Below are 19,254 nucleotides of genomic sequence, written 5' to 3' on the forward strand. Positions count from 1 at the left end.
AGAACATTGTGAACCGACAGATAATAGGACACATGATCTGTTTCCCATGTCTGCTACACAAAAAACTGGACTTTATATGTAAGGATAAAAATATAAGGGTTGATGTTGGAAGGTGTTATGGAAAGTATGCAGGGTTCTAAATGTTGGATGTATTTTTACACATCTGAAGTTACTTTAATTGCCTGTAACTAAGTCAAATCAATAGCTACAGAATGCAAACTTTTCGCTAACAATATACTGCAATATCATTACACACAAAATTGGAATACTGAACTGATTTGCGGCAGGGTCTTGCTATTTACTGTTTTACTCTGTACAGCACCATGTACATTGATGGTGCTATATAAATAAATAAATAAATAATAATAATAATAATAATAATAATAATAATATCAAATGTTTATTTTGCTCTCCTGCATATATTGCTGATTACACACAAATATTCAAATGTTAATGCTTCACGTACTTAAAAGGTTTTCCAGAAATTTTATCATATAGTAAGAATGAGTACAACAGAAGTACCAACTCTGGTCCTTAGCTGGCAGTTGTGAGCCAACCAACACATTTTTAAGCACAAATATAACTCACAATTTTCTAGAATATAAGGGCAGTATCCTCCAGGGCATAACCACTAATGTAAATTATGCTGCGCTAGCATAAACTACTCAAGCAAAGCATCAATAGAATTAGCTACTGCACCAATTTCCCAGGGAAATAGTCTCCACCAGCTAACCCTATTGGTTCTGTCATGCTAATGCAACATATAGGTCATGCTAATGCAACATAATTTATATTAGTGGTGGGGGCTTGATACTGGTCTATGTATTTTGACAACACAACAAAGGAGACAGAGGAGTGGCTGTTGCAAATTGTATATTTGATATATTTGAATAGGAAAACTATGGGCACAATCCATCCCTTCCCATATGTATAGCTTTGCAATGTGCATGCAGAAAATTGGATCTTGTCCACTACTATTTCTTTATATTCTTAGAAATATTAGGCCAACAAGTAATAAGTCATAGAATAATTGATTTGCAGAAAAAAGCCAGAATTTTTAAATAACATCCCATAAATCTCTCAGAATTTGATTATTTATATTCTATTTCCTTTTTTTTTTCATCTGTCACAAACTGTACTGTGGATAAAAGAGGACAAAGACAAGCTTGGAAATAGGAACTACATAGTAGTTGATAAATAGTTTGGATTTCAAATAGAGATACTCTACTCGTAACGTATTCTATCAAGGAAAAGACGCTTGTAACTTCAGAGCATTTAGAAGAGCATTAACTCTCATGACTATTTGACAGGCTAATTTGCCATCTAGACATTGGGTGGGGTTCGAACAATTGAAGAGGGAAAATTTTCATGGATTATTAATCATGGATTAATAATCATGGATTATTTTCCTGTTCCGCACATGCCAGCTGGGTGCCACTTAATTACCATAATTACCCTTGTTGGGTGCAGCTTGTTGTGATGTCTGAACCCAAAGAGGGTGGGTGGTAAGTTTGGTTTACAAGCCAACCTGCAACCCAAGAACAATCTATGGCTTCTGTGATGGTTTGTAAACCATGAACGCCACGCGCCCTTTTCAAGTCCAGACATCACAACAAACTGTGCCCATCATGGGTAATTGTGGTAATTAGGAAACCCATGACCGGCCCACACAGGGCGAGAAAGTAAGCCATGGTGACTTATTTTCCCTCCATGATCATGTGAACCCAGCCACTATATGGTGCTGAACTGATAAATGCAGGACTACAATATATGTGAGAGACAGAAATTTGTCTAGATTTACCATGGGTTTTGCTGTGAGGAAACTTTTTTTTTTTTACCTTTTAGCAAAGCTGTTAAGATGGCCAGATCAATGTCCTGGTGTCCTTCTGATCCCATGCGAAACACTGTAATCTGAAGTGCAAAAGAGAAAAGAAAAACGTATTATTCAGCAAGGAAGGGAAGACACTGCATAGCAATAATAAATCTGTAATAGAACCAGAGCAGTCTTGAAGCTTTAGAACTGAACTAGAAATTCTACATGGGAAATATTATACACACTATAGTACTGTGCACAATTAACAGGGATTCCCTCACCTTGGCAACAATTAGAAACAGTGCATCGAGTTGCAGAAAACCTTGAATAGTGCTGTGGAAATGTCATCATGATTTATATCAGTTGTTGGTAGTATGAAGCTGAGATAATTCAACACCACTGTCTATCCATTCTGATGTGGTGACACCCTAATGGTGGATGTATTGGGTTTTTTTATTTCTTAACTTGAATAAACAGCAACAATAAAACTCTAACAGATAAGATGGCAAAAATGTATAATTGCATGGCATTGGAAGGCCAGGGGGAAAAAAAACCAAGTGAATGTTGGCCAAATATCTCCTAACTGTGCCACAGTTAAACCCACAGGATCAGCCTTTGAGTCAGAGGCCAACAACCCTGCAAACCCAGGATAATTATCTAGTAGGCCAGAGAAGTGAAATATGGAGATTATATGCCAGTATCAACTTCCGTAGTGGTAGCAGATACCTAGGATTAAGCCTGTTAACATAGGATCAACAGTGTTGCCATAGCAACCAGGCTGATTTTATTTTCTGCCGTGCCACCAACCAGAGACGTGCGACAGTTTAACATGATTTTCTAGGTACACAAACAAAAGTAATGGCCTCTAAAAAACAACCCCTATGTTCTTTATTGGTGTCAGTATTGAGTCAGGCATTTTTGTGAATGCCTGAAATAGATACAAATAGATACAATAGCCTTTTGGATATTCAGAAGTCAATGATGACAATCATATTATGTACAGACCTCATCTAAAAAGATAAGATGTTTGAGCAAAGTAGCAGCAATACGGCACCATGAAGGCAGGGGCCTGGTTACAGAAAGCTTCTTCATAGGGTTGGGTTTCACTTATAAAATGAGAGTTTTCACCATGTTAAACTCCTAAATATCTTAGATGACCAGTCTTTCAGTCCATTCATTTACTTTAATAATGATTTAACTGGTCCAAATTCCAGTTTGATGAAACCCTCAAACACACACACATGGGGGGGAGGGGGGAGAAACTCAAACATCACAGAATGATTGACTTTTTAATCATATGCAATATATCAGGTTAAAGATCCCCACTTGTGCGAAGGTAAGTCAACCTGTGCAATAGTCTTTCCCACCTGCTTTCCCCATTGCACCCTGCATCTAGGCAGCCTGTGACCCTAAAAAGCCACTCCACACACACATAAGGTGTCTTTGCCCAATGTTTACAGTTCCCCGCTCCCACAATGCCTCTTGCACCACATCTGAGACCTTTCTTGAGGATTCCCCAACTCTCTGAAGAGGTTTTTCAGGGGGTCCAGGGGACCAGCAAACCATAAGCAGCCTTCTGTGGTTCCAAGATGTGGGGTGGTAGCAGAGGTTAGGTGGGGAAGTTTTATAAATTTTGGTATACTTTGAAGAGGTTTATTAAAATATGATTACATTCTTCACTTCTTTATAGCTGACAGTTCGTATTACATTCAGCCAATCAGTCTTTAATTGTGAGTTAAGCATGTTAAAGCATGAGAACACTTCATGTCAGCAACCACAATTTGTTGCTGAACCATATGAAGCAACCATAATTATTCAAGCATATCCAGGCTGATCCTGATACTACCATATCACTCATTCTTGGCAAAAGGTAACACATAGGACGCTTCATTTGCTATAGTTGAATAGTACTTGCTCTAGAGATAAGGTGGACACACACACACACACACACACACACACACACACACACACAGAGAGAGTTTTATTTAGAGAACCGGAGAAAGTCTTTACATGAAATACACTTTAAAACAGAAGCATGGCCCAGCTGCTCATCTAGTCGCCACATGCTCACAGAACCAAACAATAAGATGTTTTTAATCCCTTGAAAGATATTACTGAAGTACACACAAGTCTGTACATCACAATAAGCCAGTGCCCTAGTCTTAATTGTCATTGAAAGAGTTCAAATAGTTGTCTATCAGAACTTAGCAAAGAGGATGGCTGGACGAGCACATTTTATTTGATTCATATGGAGCTATTTGTGTTATAGGGGATTAAATTAGAGGGATTTTTAAAATTCCTTCTCTACTAATTCTCAACTTTTCGTTGTTCTTCCAAGCACGAGAGAGAGAGAGAGAGAGAGAGAGAGAGAGAGAGAGAGAAGTAATTACCAACTTTTTCAAAAACCCGTTCTTCCTTATTTTATATTTTTTGAAGTAAAATGTAAAATGGTAAAATGGTTAAGATTGGTTTCATAAACTATAGTAAATCTGGGGAAAGAATTAAATGGCAACCAGAACATTCCAGAAATCTGAACTGATTAAACCCTGATTCTTATGAACATTTGTGAAGTGGAACAATTGCCATACAGTGAAACACACACTTTAGTGGTTTTATAGATGTGGCATCTTGTGATCTTATCACTTTCAGAACAGAATTTCTCCATGTAACTACTGAATGGAAAAAATCAGCTCAAAGACGGCAATGGGCAGACAGAAATGGATGCAATTTTAGGGAAAGTGTTCCCAAACTGATGCTTTCTGAGAACAGAATGTGAGGCAGAAGCAGAAAGGATGGGTGGGTGGAAGGGGTGAGATCTGGCTGGCGAGATCACATTACGCCAGTCCTTTTACAACTTCATTGGCTGCCAGTCCAGGTCCGGGCCCGATTCAAAGTGCTGGTATTGACATTTAAACCCTAAACGGTTTGGGGCCAGGTTATTTGAAGGAACGCCTCCTCCCATATGTACCTGCCCGGACCTTAAGATCATCCACAGGGGCCCTTCTCCGTGAGCCCCTGCCAAAGGAAGTGAGGCAGGTGGCTACTAGAAGGAGGGCTTTCTCCGCTGTGGCACCCCGGTTGTGGAATGAGCTCCCCAGAGAGGTCCCCCTGGCGCCTACACTGTACTCCTTTCTTCACCAGCTGAAGACCTTTTTATTCACTCAGTATTTTAACACTTAATTTTAACTTAAATTTAAATTTTATTGTTTTAACTCTGTATTTTAATCTTATATCAATTTTGCTGTGTGGTTTTATCCTGTTTGTGCTTTTTATACTGTATTTTGTATTTGTGCTTCTAACCTGTTGGTTGTTTTATGATGGTTTTAATTTTTGTGAACCACCCAGAGAGCTTCGGCTATTGGGCAGTATAAAAATGTAATAAATAAATAAATAAATAAATAAAGGGGTGTAACCTCTCCTCCCCATGCAGACCAGTTCTTTCCTGCATATGTCCCACCAGCATTTTCCCCTTCAGCCAGGCTTACTTCCAGCTTGGGTGTCTGTCTGGCTAGAGAAGAAGCACACAATTCAAAATGGCCATTTGAAAGGGAGATTCTGCAGGATGTAGTTAAGAGTTATGTACTTTCTCCTGCTTTCCAGTTCTCCCCTGCTGGTGCTCCCTACTTGCACAATAGCATTATGAGGGACATATAGCATTAGAAATAAATGCAGTTATTACAATCAATAAAGCATGGGGCAGGAAGAGAGATACTTTCTGACTGAATCCAAATTTATTTTCTCCTTTGGGTTGAGTATTGCAATTGGATCCAGAATAGAAGTAGGGTCAATGGGTAGGGTTCAGGGGTAGCCTTAAGGAAATGTTTAGCTCCAGTTCCCTGTCTGTGAAATGGGACTATTTGTAACTTACCTAATATGGCTCTGTGATGATAAATCAGATATGAGAATGCCATTCCCCACTCCAAGCTTCAGGAAAAAGGCACGCTATAAGAGCCAATACAGACACTGTAGCTGCTGGCTTCATCTTTCTTTCACTTTTACTCTAGAGAAGGTGTAGTACCCCTGCTCCAGGTCAGGCCCATAGTAGGAGGAAGGGTTAAATCTTATCTTGGATAGTTCCTTTAATGTACTATTCCTTTAGAACCTGGAGCGGATTCACTGCCCCACTGACATCAGAGCCCCCAGCCCCCACTAAGGTCTTGATCTGTATTGGAGCCTCTTGTGTCTACTCTAGAATAAAAATGAAAGGAAGTAATTCTATTTTGTTTTCAGCAGATCAGTAAATAAATATCCCCCTGTGATAAAGGCTGGCTGTAGCTTCTGCTAGAACCTGTTGTACTGTTCCCAAGAGGTGGATTCAAAACAAAATATTCCAGCTCTTTCCTATTGTCCAGGTGTTCTGCCTCAAATGGGATCCCAAGGCTTTGCAGCCCTAACATTGCAGCACAGCTGTTGCTTTGTCGGAACTTTAAAATGTGTCTATATTTTGCTGGTTGAACATAAAGGGGGGAAAGATGAATTACATTGTGCTGTCTTCTTGAAAACAACAATGATAATGTATCAGCAGTAGGCATACAACTACACTAAAATGCATTTTATTCTATCTGTCTCAAAAGGGCATGCCCAGAGGTAAAGGAAGCAAATTCATTCTTTATGACAAAGGTTGATGGAGTCTGCTGTCAACAAAACAGACGCAAAGATGCAAGATAAGCTGCAGAAGCAGTGGTAATCAGGCAGCAGTACTCCTTGTAGAGAAGATGAAATCTTAGGGAACTGCAGGTGATGGACAAATCCTCTTTTGTTACTGATTTAGTGCTACACCTTGGAGAGGCGACTAGAATTCAGAATAAAAACGTGTTTGGTCCCGAATGGCAATTGTCCATGTTAACTACAGTTGAATATTTCGCAGGTGTTTCATGAATGTAAAGCTTTAGCATTAGCAACGGAAACTGCTCACAGAGAATAAGCCTCTTCTCTTTGCAAGCAGGGTTATTAATACATTATGGTCCTCTTGATAGAGCTGTAACTTCTGTTTCAGTATGCTTTAGTATTTATAATTCAGCTGGATATGCCTGAATATTTTAGTGTAAATTTCCCTTGATATTAAAACAAGGAAAAGAAAAATTGAGTGAGTGTATGCATTAAATGCTAAAGCATGAGTGTTCAGACAGAAAATGTACCAACTAGCCATTTTAATAAGACGAGGTTGTGCAGATATTATACATTCATTCCCTACTTCCACAAGCAGTGAGAAGTCCAGAGGCCATGTTGAAGTGTTTCGCTTCCCTGATGCAACCTACACTAGACTGTATTCAGCAACTATTATTGTAGGGCAGTTACAAATGCTTTTCTCCATGTTATCTTCACAATAGACATGTGAGGTAGATCAGTTTGAGATTTCGTGACTTGCAGCGGTGAAGTGCAGGTTCTTATCATGATAGTCCCTACAGGCATGCCTTTACGGAGAGCCCAAAAATGCAAGCATGTGTGTTGACCCACATCAAGAAACCAGTTCTAGCAGGCTTTCATGTCCACCAAGAGCTGGGGGCTGTCTATATGCTCCGAAAGCCCTGTGTCAGTTATACAAAGCAGCAGCCACCTCAAAGCCACCTACGAAGCTCCGCATTTAAAAAGCTGGGGACTTACCTGACTTTTTAGGTTGGAGCAAGACAAATGCAGCTCTTCCGCTGTCTAACCTCACTCCAGCGTAGATGCAGAGGGTGGAAGGCAACCCCTGATTGGTCGGCGGAAGCACGGAGGGAGGGCAGGCTGGCAAGTTGCATGGCTGCTGGCAAGCCCATGCCCCCCGTGCGTGTGGGGATTAGCCACTGCCACCCCGCAGCAGAGAAAGCACGGGGTTTTGCTTAACGCTGCAGCAACCTGGTGCCTTTTAAGCCAAACCCCCAGGTCTTTTGTAAAGCTAGTGGGTCTTAATTGCCCATTTAAGCCCAGGCCTGCCCAAAATACTTTGCAATGCAACAGGGATAGCTCACAACTATATATCGTTGTCAGGAAAATTAATTTCTCCCAGTTACTGTGAGGATTGCTGTGAGGATTCGAACAGAGAATTCTGAGGTGTGTGTGCATGTGGCAGATAATGTCAATGTTCCTGCTAATAAAAAAATGCTGGTGTTGCATCTCTGGGAGCTCTGGCTCCACTACACTGCAGGTGACTTATCCAGGGAGCTTACTGACTGAGAAGGAGATTAGAGAGCCAGAATTCCCCAGTCCAAATCCATTCCAACCATCGGTGGTTTTCAAACGTTCTCTCTTCAAGGAAATATTCACATTGACTGCTCCGCTCTGAAAGCTCTGGATTTCTGCTATGGATCTCTTGCCTGTTACTGAGGATTTGGGGACATGTTGTAGGGTACATATCCAGTACCTGCAAGCATTGACAGCAAGACCTGTTGGGCCTTACCATTGATATGTGTAAACTGAGTACACTCTAGAGCTGTACATTGCAGAATAAGATGGGTAAATGTTTAGCAAACTTCCTGTTAGGGAACATGTGTCTGACTTTGGGAATTATCTCATTGAGAAACCCCTGATAAGCTGCTTAGTTTCCTGGAGCACAGGATGATGATTGCAGTACATGATTCTGCTAGAACGATCATGATACAAATCTCTGTGGGAGCTCAGATGTGCAAGAAAAGTCTTCCTATTGATTCAAATGCTGGGGGCATTAGTACAGTGTACAGCATCCTTTCTCAATCTGGAGACCTCCAGATGTTTTGAACTTCAACTTCCATCAGCCCCAACCAGCATGACCAATAGTTAGGAATGCTGGGACTTGAGGTATTAAATATCTGGAGAGCACCAAGTTGGGGAAGGCTAGTTTACACAGACTGTTTCTAACACTGTGGTCCATCAAGAAGTCCTTGTTTGGGCAAGAGCTATCATATGCCAATAGAGCAGGGGGTGTGGGGCACAACAGTTTTGGCCCTGAGGGCTGCAGCCAGAGTTGGCTGGGGGATCATGGACTGCACACATTAGCACCTGTGCACACATATTCTCTCTCTCTCTCTCTCTCTCTCTCTCTCTCACACACACACACACACACACACACACACACACACACACACACACACACACACACTCCTCAGTGTACAGGGATAGGGAGATTTCAACCTTGCCTCCTTGCCCACTGAGATCTAAGGATTAGCTCGGTGGTGGGGGTGGTGGAGGTGAAAGCCTTTCCCATCCCCCAGAGATCTTCCCCAAGACTGCTGTTTCTCTATGGTTACTAGCAGCAGAAAAAACACAATCTCAAATTGGGACCACTGGGGGTGGGAGAAGCCATGGAGAAATTGCTGTTTTTCTACTGCTACTAGTTTGTAAGTTAGATCCCTGGGGTTTGGAGAGGCTTTCACAACAGTGGAATAGTCTACCTGAAGGGGTTGTGGGTTCTTCATCTATGGAAGTTTTTCAGAAGAGGCTGGACAGCTACCTTTCATGGATGTTTAATTGGTTTTCCTGAACATTGCAGAGGGTTGGACTAGATGATCCTTGTGGTACCTTCCAACTCCACAATTCTATGATTCTCCTGCAGACCCCAGTGAGACCACTGTCCTCCTAACAGCAGTGCCAGAGCAGTGGTTCCCCCCACCCTGCAGTCCAAGTGATCAGCTGGGCTGCAGGAAAAATGGTGCGATGTCATCGGCTTCAACCCAATCATAGAGTCACTGCACTGAGTTGATGAAGCAGGAGTTCCATGTGGGCACTCTAGCTGCCACCTGCATAAAGAGCCACTGGGCTGCGATAATTATATGACAGGGAATAATTTTATTCTTTGGTAGCTGCCATCTCCCTTTAATTAATTCCAGAGGTAATGTGTATGTACCCCAGGATAGTAGGATGTGTGCCTATTATTTATTTATGATGTGTATTTATGTTCCACCTTATCCGGAAGGCTCAGAGCAGCAATTTAGCAGTATAAATGGGTGTATGTCCCTAAACGACTTGCAAGAAATGCACCACATAAATGGACCCTGGAGGAAAGGAAGGCAAATTAATCAAGCTGATCTTGGAGATAAGCCTTAAAGGCATCTAGACATAAAGAGGGCAGTTGCCTTTTGGTAAAGAAAATAGTAGGGAAGGGGGTTTAGGGTCTTAAGAATCGCTTGGACAGATGGAACATACCGCTAAGCCTTATTACTGATTTGGTGAGGGGGATATGACTAATAAATGTGACCTCACTGAATATTTTAAAGGTAGAACAAAGCTGCTGCTGCTGTTGAAAGGAACAACATTCCTTAGATGTCCCGACAACCTACAGGATCAAGCTTTCTTCACATTTTCCTCTCAAAACAAAATCTGACTTAAGTAGGTTAATAGCAAAAGAGGAACTGAATGGCATATTGAATAAAACATTGAATCTGTTACCTTTGGAATGTCAGCCTGAATCCTAGGAAAAAAACATTACAGATTACTAACTCTCTGGAAAACACCCATTGCAACACCTATTCTAGGAGGAAAAACATCCCTGTAAATGCCACCAGCACCGTTTTCAAGAAACAGTCTAAGAGGCATGTTTAAAAGTGCTTTTATGGGCTCTTAAATTGTTCTAACCATGACACCGCTTTGTAGCTGATTCCTTCAAAACCTTGTAGCATTGCTGCTGTGAGGCAGGAACCATAAATTTAGGCAGTAGGAGGGAGCATGGGCCATCCAGCCAGAAAAATGCAATGCCAGCTGCTATTTGGCTTGCTAAGCAAGCCCCCTGCCCTGCATTCCCACGCTTATCCTGGACTTAGATCCGCTCCCAGAAATACCCCACTGGCTTAACCCAAACTGAGGCTACCACTGACAGATGAAAAACAACGTGGTGACCTCAGAACAATGTTAAAAATCACAGTAAAACAACACTGTGAAAAAGTGAAATTTCAGGGGTAAAAGCTCGATATGGCTACGAGTTGGTGGTTGCATCATATAAACAATGTAGCCCCACTGCACAGCCACGATGAGGTAAATAGGCCATAAAATAGGCAGAATCCTGTGAAGGATTCTGTGAGAAGTGAATACAAATATATGAATGTTGACACAGTAAACCAGCTTGATGAAATGGAATTGTGCTTTTTTAATAATTACACTAGAATTTGACTCATTTTTGTAATCACATAAACAATAATTTAAAGCATGCTTTTTATATTAAACTTTGTAATGCACTTTCCCTATTCAAGAGTCTCATAAGTGGCTTTGGCCCTTCACATGCTAGAGACCTTTTCCTTTCTTATGCACCTCTACACTTTTAATAATTGGGTGGTGGTGGTGGTGGTAAAGAATGAAGTTTTTAAATTGGTTACAATGATAAATACTCCAAATTGATTAATTCTGAACTAAACACAAAATCAGTGCAAGTTAGTTAAAATGACAAGTGCATGAATAGTTCTGAATGTAATTAAGATTTTTTGGGTGGGCGGGGGTTTGTATAGCTTTACATAGCTTTCACTGGAGTATCATTTGTGAGAGGAACATAGCTTTCACAAGGGTAGAACACAGGGTAGGCGGTTCAATTCCCAACCTCTACACATATAGCTGGGAAGGACTCCCATCTGAGGAGGGCAACCAGGATGATCAGGGGTCTGGAAACAAAGCCTATGAAGAGAGACTGAAACAACTGGGCATGTTTAGCCTGGAGAAGATAAGATTGAGGGGAAACATGATAGTACTCTTCAAATACCTGAAAGGCTGTCAAACAGAGGATGGCCAGGATCTCTTTTCGATCATCCCAGACACGGAATAACGGGCTGAAGTTACTGGAAGCCAGATTCCAGCTGGACATCAGGAAAAACTTCCTGTTTGAGCATTACGACAATGGAACCAGTTACCTAGGGAGGTTGTGGGCTCTCCCACACTAGAAGCATTCAAGAGGCAGATGGACAACCATCTGTCAGGGATGCTTTAGGGTGGATTCCTACATTGAGCAGGGGGTTGGACTCAATGGCCTTATAGGCCCCTTCCAACTCTACTATTCTATGATTCTATGAAAGCCTGAAGAGTTGTTCCTGTCAGTGAAGACCAGAGACAGACAACTTTCTACTCCCCAGATGTTTTGAACTTCAACTTGCATCACCCCTGAACATGGACCATTCTGGCTAGGGCTGATGGGAGTTGTAGTCCAAAACATCTGGAGACAATCCTGAGCTAGATGGACCAGTGGTGTGACTCAATATACGGCAGCTTCCTATGTTGCATTTATAAGATTTTACATATTCACGCTGGTCCTGTCAGATATGTGCTACAGAGCAGCATAGCAGGGCTGTGGGGCTGGGGGAGTAAAAACCCCATTATCATTTTAAACCCCAGCACATGGGATAGAATACATTTTTAGGTTTTTGCTATGAAAATCTTTCCCCCTTCCATGCTTTTATTTAGTTTGAAATTGAAAACCAGCAAGTGTGATAAAACAAACAAAAATGGACGAGATGTTTTTAAAATGTTTTAAACACAAAGCTCTAGGAGTCTGTGAATCTGTGAACAAACCTGGTTCTCACATCAGACTTATACACATGAGGCATAGCTCAAATGTTCATAATTTCTCCATATCCTTCCCTGCACTTCTGCAAAAGAATGGATCGCGTGTATAGAAAACTGAATAATCTCCACAATTATAGAAAGCAGCCTTACACGGAGTATTGTTTACAATAAGTAGCAATGGATCTCCAGGGTTTCAGAGAGGACTCTTCTTGCGTCCCAACCCAGAGATGCTGGGGATTGAACCTGGGACCTTTTGCATGAAAAGCATTTGCACGACCACTGAGGTCTTATTAATAAAACACTCATTTATACAAGAAGCCGTTATTTATACAGGAAGACTTTTCTCTTCTCAAGACTTTTCTCTTCTCCCAGGCATTTAGCAATATTCAATGAGCCTGGGTCTGTTTTTTGGCTCATCATTTCTAAAGTTGTTATAATGGTTTTAAATTTATTTATTTATTTAATTAATTACATTTATATACCGCCCCACAGCCGAAGCTCTCTGGGCGGTTTACAACAATTAAAAATAGTAAACATTAAAAGTATACAAAAATTTAAAAACAACAGTATCCATTTAAAAACAACAATTCTGGGGTCCATTAAAAACAAACTTAACATTGTTAAATGCTGTTAAAATGCCTGGGAGAAGAGAAAAGTCTTGACCTGGCACCGAAAAGATAACAACGTTGGCGCCAGGCGAGCCTCATTGGGAAGATCATTCCACAGTCGGGGGGCAACCACTGAGAAGGCCCTCTCCCTTGTTGCCATCCTCCGAGTTTCCCTCGGAGTAGGCACTTGGAGGAAAATATGTACGTGCATTTTGCATGTTTTTGTGGTTTTTAGTTTTTGTATATTGTTTTTAAGTGTTTTTACCTTATGTGAACCACCCAGAGAGCTTCGGCTATGGGGCGGTATACAGATGCAATAAATAAATAAATAAATAAATAAATAACTACACCAGCAATTTTGAATTCAAAAGTGGCTATGAGATTAAGCATGCTTCTATGAATAACGGTAGTAGGACATTCTCAGCCCTGGTTCTGATTCAAGAAATCAATTCTGTATGCATTTAAGTTCCATTTTATATAAAAGGATCCACAGTTTGAGCAAACTCTTTCCTGAATTAGATCCTCATTTGTCTCACTTTAAATGTGTTTGGAATCCTTACAATATGATTAAGTAGGGATTATTTACACCATCAGTTATCCAGGGAAAACAGTCATTTAACTTCATGCTAACTTCTTATTTGCTTAAACATTGAAAGGATGAATCATAGTTTGAGGAAAAGAACATCTGGTAATATCATCACTCTACAAGCAATCAAGAAAATAATAGGAATGGACAGAACGTAGTGGATACTATGTACTACTATTGTTTGTATCCAGTGTTAGGCTGGTGGAAAGAGAGGTGGTGGTATTCTATTAACAGTTGTGCAACAGTTAGTGTAACAACTAGTACAAGCAACACCTAGTTTAATACAGTCATAAAGACCTTGTGAAGGTATTGGATTTGACACTTGAACAAAGATGAAAATGAGTTTCCAAAAGCAGCACAAGCTTTGAACTAGCAAAATGGTACCACTGGATACAACCCTATATGAAAACACAGCAGACGTGAGATGGTGCATCTGTAAGTCTTGTTTCTTATGTTGAGCAGTGTGGATATATGATAGGCAAAGGCTACCTATTTCCAGGATACTTCCTATGGTTCAAACTGTGCAACATAAATATATGAAAAAGCAGAGCCCTGATCTTCCATAAAAATGCAAGCTCAATTCCAAGGTTTCGGGCAGTGGTGGGACACTCCTGGGCCCCTCATCGAGCCCTCTGGGAGCTTGCGCAATCTGGCAATCAAGGACGAGTGGCAGCAGCAGCTCATTGGATGTCTGGTGAAAATGGCCAGAGGTAGGTCCATCCATCTCTACTGGAGAATGACCAGTGAAATGTAATTTTTAAAAAAGGGATCAGGGCGTGGTGGTAAAATCCGGGAAATTACCAGCCAAGTAGATTAACATCGGTTCCAGGTAAATTAGTTGAAAGCATTATTAAAGATAATATTACTAGGCATATAGAAGAACAAGCCCTGTTGAAAATGAATCTGCAAAGGTAAGTCATGTGTCAAAGACTTCTTTTCTCTCTTCATTGCCTAATTATAGGCTCTTCACAAACATGCTTCTTATTTTCCTATTCATAAAAAAACCCCAAGCATTGAACTTCTTGAAGTCTTATCTTGAACTGACAAAATCCAGTCACTTTTCAAATACTGCTTTTCTTTTAATGTTGACATCTAAATAAATGTTTAGATATCTGGAAGTTTTCAGCATGTTAGAATGCTAAAGGAGAAAAGAACCCATCCAGCTATTAAAGCAAAAATAAAGCCCCCTACCCCCACCCATAGCATTCTCTCTCTTTTCTGTACCAAGGGAGAATCATTGAATTTTGCATGACATTTTATTTGACAAGAATCTTCATTCCATGGGAATTAAGGTTATTCAGCATCCTCAAGAAGTTACTTGCCCTATGATAAGATCTGGTGTATTGATCCAGTGAAAACATCTGAACAAGATAAGCTTAGTTGATAGAGTCATTGTGAAGGACAGAAGGAAAAGTGGGGCAGGGTGGGGTGGGGAGAATAAATTGAATGTAAGGGCAAGTAACTTGTTTCATTTCAGTAATAAATGTGGGTAGGGAATAACCAGAGAATAGCTGCTGATACACATCTATGAAATTCTGGCAAGTTCATAGAGCACCTAAGCATTATTTCTCTAGCTCCTACATAAATTTATAATACAGGAGCCTCCTCTTCTTCCCCTGAACCCTTGGATTTTAATTAAAAATAAAATAAAAAACAAGGCCTGGTGTTCTTTGGCCTCTTTTACTTTTCTCTGTTTAAGCTCCTTATGTAAGGTGACCATATGGAAAGGAGGACAGGGCTCCTGCAACTTTAACAGTTGTGAAGAAAAGGGAATTTCAGCAGGTGTCATTGGTATGCATGCAGCACCTGGTGAAATTCCCTCTTCATCACAACAGTTAAAGCTGCAGGAGCCCTGACCTCTTTTGTATCTGATCAGGAGGGCAGGATACAAGTGACACCTGCTGAAATCCCCCTTTCTATACAACTGTTAAAGGTACAGATGCCCTGTCCTCCTTTTCATATGGTCATCCTCCTTTTATGGCTACCTGATTTGAATTTATAACCCAACATGGCAACACACATTGATATATATATTAATAGTACATGTCTCAATAATACATTCCTGTCCCTGGGATCCAAGGGCTTGTCTTTAAGGAACTCCGGAGACTAGAGGCTTAACTCATTTGCTCACACTTGCTCTGGAGCCTGTAAAACCTACAGCAGTGTTGGCTTCCTTTTGTCTGGGATCTTAATATTCCTGATTATTAAGGTGTCTGTCCCTCCCTCCTGCTGCCAACCAAGTGCCATCTCCTGTTGGCTACTCCCACCTATAGACAAGATATGCCAACAGGAACTCTGAGACTTGTAGTTCTTAAGACAGCATGTCACTTATGGGGGGGTAGACCACTTTGTCTATCTAACTACAAGTCCTAAAGCTTCCTGAATACATACACAATTTCCCCTCCCAAACACTTCTGGTCTAGACCAGGCCTTATAGTCATATAAATACTAAATGCATAGCTTCGGCTATTGGCGGTATAACACTGTAATAAATAAATAAATAAATAAAGTTATAAATACAATATAAGATTCATTTATAGACTTATAAATGCTAGATTCACCCAGATTGGAATCGAAATGAAATGTTCATTTTATGTTTCATTAGGGACAAAAACTTATCATTTTTGAGGACAAAGCTTCTATGTGCAATGGATTAGTGGATTTGTGGCGGGTCAGGGAATCCAAAACAGCCACAGGCAGAAAGCAAAACAATGGTGTTTGAAGACAATTTAATAACTTTAAATATATAATTTTTATGCACTGTTTAATTACCCTGTTGTTCAAACATAAATTTTTAAAAAGAGAAATGCAGTTGTGGGATGGGGGTGGGGAATGGGGGTGGGGGTGGGGAAAAAAAGCCAACTCTTTTCATGTTGGCTTTTTTTTTTTTTTGCAATTAAAATTGCAACTTTGTTGGGGGTTTCTCTCAGCCCCCTTTCCCCTCAGCAATGCGGGTATAACAACACTGGCTATAACAACAAATATTATAAAATATGCTCAAGCATGATCTACAGCTGAGCCTCGTTTTTTCTCCTCATGATAATGGAGTGAAGGGTTGGGTACTCTTCCTCCTATAATACCTGATCTCTGAGTTCATATGCAAGGGCGAAGTATGTGACCTGCAGTAAAGGTTCCAGGACCTTTTCCATTTTTAACTTGTGTTTGACACTTCTGCCATTATACCTATATATAAGAAATGAGGGGACAAGCTCAATTTTAAATTTTGGAGCCTTGAGTAAAATTTGCTTTGGGGTTTGAATTGCATTTTTTCTAAAGTATCTGAATTTCTGCAACATGGGAGTCCAACACACTAGCATCATGTCTAGTTTGGTCCTGAGTTTGGGAAATTTTTGAGTCAACAGACTTAGAAAAGACGATCCATATAAAACGGTCAGAACTGCAATGTACATTGATGGCCTCTTGCCACTTTTTATATGTATTCCTGCTAGTGGTGACGCATACCTGAAAGAACAGCTAGAAGTTCTGATTATGTTTTCACTCTACAATGTGATTTTGCAACCAGATTGCACAAATCTATGTGATCATGAGGTTGTAATATGCACAACTATTTCTTTCTGTTCTTGGCAAAGAGAGTAAATAAAAAGCTAAAAGCAAAAGGGGGGAAGCTTCTTCTATCATGAATGTTAAATGGAGATGGGATTTTCTTGTTTCCCTTTAGCTAGGGAGAGCCTAATTAAATGTTTTCCTGTGTTTCCTTAATATGGATGTGAGCTCCTGGGATTCAAGATTCCTCTTTCTCCCAACATTAGTTGCCCTGTATTTGCCATCTACATTCTTGTCCTTACATGACCATAAGTGATTTAACAGAATGGTGCTCTGAAATCCAATGAAGGCAGCAGCCCTCCAGAAAAAAAGAGCACCTGGCCACTTACCTAAGGCCGAGCCACAGTCATGCTTATGTATGGTTGCCTGAATGGCAAGTGAGTGACTTGTGAAGATTTTATCCTTTGGGTTTTCAATTCTAGCTATAGCCTTTGTTTAATAGCATTGCTTTATCATTTACCAAAACTCATTGTGGTTCTTCTAGACATTCAGCAATAGATTTGCCCAGAGTTTCTTGACATTAATGGAGCCTTCTCCACTGACATCAACACACCCTTAATTATATTTTGCCATTCATAGCTGTACCAATAGTAGGGTTTTTCTCTCTGGGTACAGCATCAGCACTTATGTGCTATTTTATGAGCCCTGACCAATTAATTTTGAAATGGAAGACCTTTCCCAAGGATTAGATAAAAAGAAATTAAGCATCTAATCATCTTGATTTGACATCAATATTGTAGAAGGTTACTGTGGTTGACTAGCTAATGGTGGCTTTGGTGACTCAGATGCTATCATGCCTTTTAGATGGGTTCTTGCAGGGATTATGTATTTTCTTGTATTCCATGTAGCTCCTATTACATTTCTGGCATTGAATAATTATTAAGAAGCAGTAGGAGCAGCAGTGGTCAATACACTGACAAGATATAATGCCGCTGTTTTCAGAAAGTGTACACTTAGGACTCAGCATCTAAATACTTCCAGAGAAACCTAAGGCAATATTATATGATGGTTGCATTTATGATACTCTATGAATAATTTAAAGTATATATACAACCCATAATTTAAACTCCAGGGAAACTCCTTGGTTGAGTTATTGACATTCTACAGTTAACGCCAAAGGAAGAAATTAATTCTATAAATATCAATTGTTACACAGTTCCTATTTTTATTCGTTCTTGCACAACAGCTTCTATTTTACTTAAATCAGCTATTATCAAGTATTCAGTTCTGGCTTGATGGAATATAAGTCCCTAAGTATCAACAGAAACAGCTGGACAGATAAAGAAAGGACGGTTGCTAAAGAAGACCCACCAAAACACATTTCTATTCCAAGATTCTCTTGTATTATTAATTTAAACTGGGTTAGGAGGGTACTTATATTTTAGCTTGAACAAAAAGCAATCTAATAATGTTACTTCTGGAGTTAATTTATTATCTGACTACTCCAGAATAAGTGGCGTGACAACAACTGTGTTCTAGCCTTGAATGTGTTCCAGTAATTTGAATTCACATGCTTCATTGGGGATTCCATTCTGCGTATATTGAGGAATGGGCTGTTTCGTTTCAATATGAAGAGTTTCTATTAGCACATGTAAAAAGAATAATAGACACTGGAAGGTGAATAGAGGCAGAAAGATTGTCACAGCTGCCTTGTGCAAATAGACATTCTTAAACTACTTGGAAAATGTTAGCCATAATCATGGTTGAGTACAGATGTTAACATTTCCAACTTCCCTTTCCTGCTTTTGTGCATGAATTCCCTCTTTGTTCAATGGCTTGTTCCATAGTTTAGCATTACATCTGCATTGGCAGTAACTAGGATTATGGCTAACTAGGGAAGCCCGAACCCATGGTTTGCAAATCCACATCAAACCTTGGTTTCAAATCATGGTTAGCTTTAGCCATAGATGTTATAGAATGAAGATCTAAAACTAAACTATGGTTTAAGCAAGCCATGGAAGGGAGAGGGAGTAGGGAGTATGTGAACTTGCAGGTTGCTGATCTCCAAACTGAGATCAAAACATTACTCATGCACCAGACCAATATGTTACTGGCTTCCTTAGTTTCATGCCTAGTGAACGTGCTTGCATACCAGTTCCTTCTTCTTCATGCATTCCATGAGGATTATGAACAGGTGCTGGGCTTGGGTCCGAGTATAGGTGAAGGTCTTCTGGATAGTAACAAGCAATTGGTCCCGCAGAGATTCATTGATAAGTCTGAAATTCAAAAAGCAGAAAAAAGGTTAC

General features: G+C 40.2%; 1 protein-coding gene across 2 annotated transcripts in view; it reads right to left on the reverse strand.

The window, feature by feature from the left end:
- The window catches only part of TRPM3 (transient receptor potential cation channel subfamily M member 3), a 283,758-nt gene that overhangs the window by 63,789 nt on the left and 200,715 nt on the right, over positions 1-19,254 (reverse strand). For both annotated transcript variants that reach the window (XM_063129338.1, XM_063129339.1), the window contains exons 8-9: positions 19,101-19,224; positions 1,839-1,911 (exon numbers count right to left, since the gene is read on the reverse strand). In XM_063129338.1, coding sequence (XP_062985408.1) covers positions 1,839-1,911; positions 19,101-19,224 — 197 coding nt within the window. The remainder of the gene's footprint in view (positions 1-1,838; positions 1,912-19,100; positions 19,225-19,254) is intronic.

Source organism: Elgaria multicarinata, chromosome 6, assembly GCF_023053635.1.
Source record: "Elgaria multicarinata webbii isolate HBS135686 ecotype San Diego chromosome 6, rElgMul1.1.pri, whole genome shotgun sequence".
NCBI lineage: Eukaryota > Metazoa > Chordata > Lepidosauria > Squamata > Anguidae > Elgaria > Elgaria multicarinata.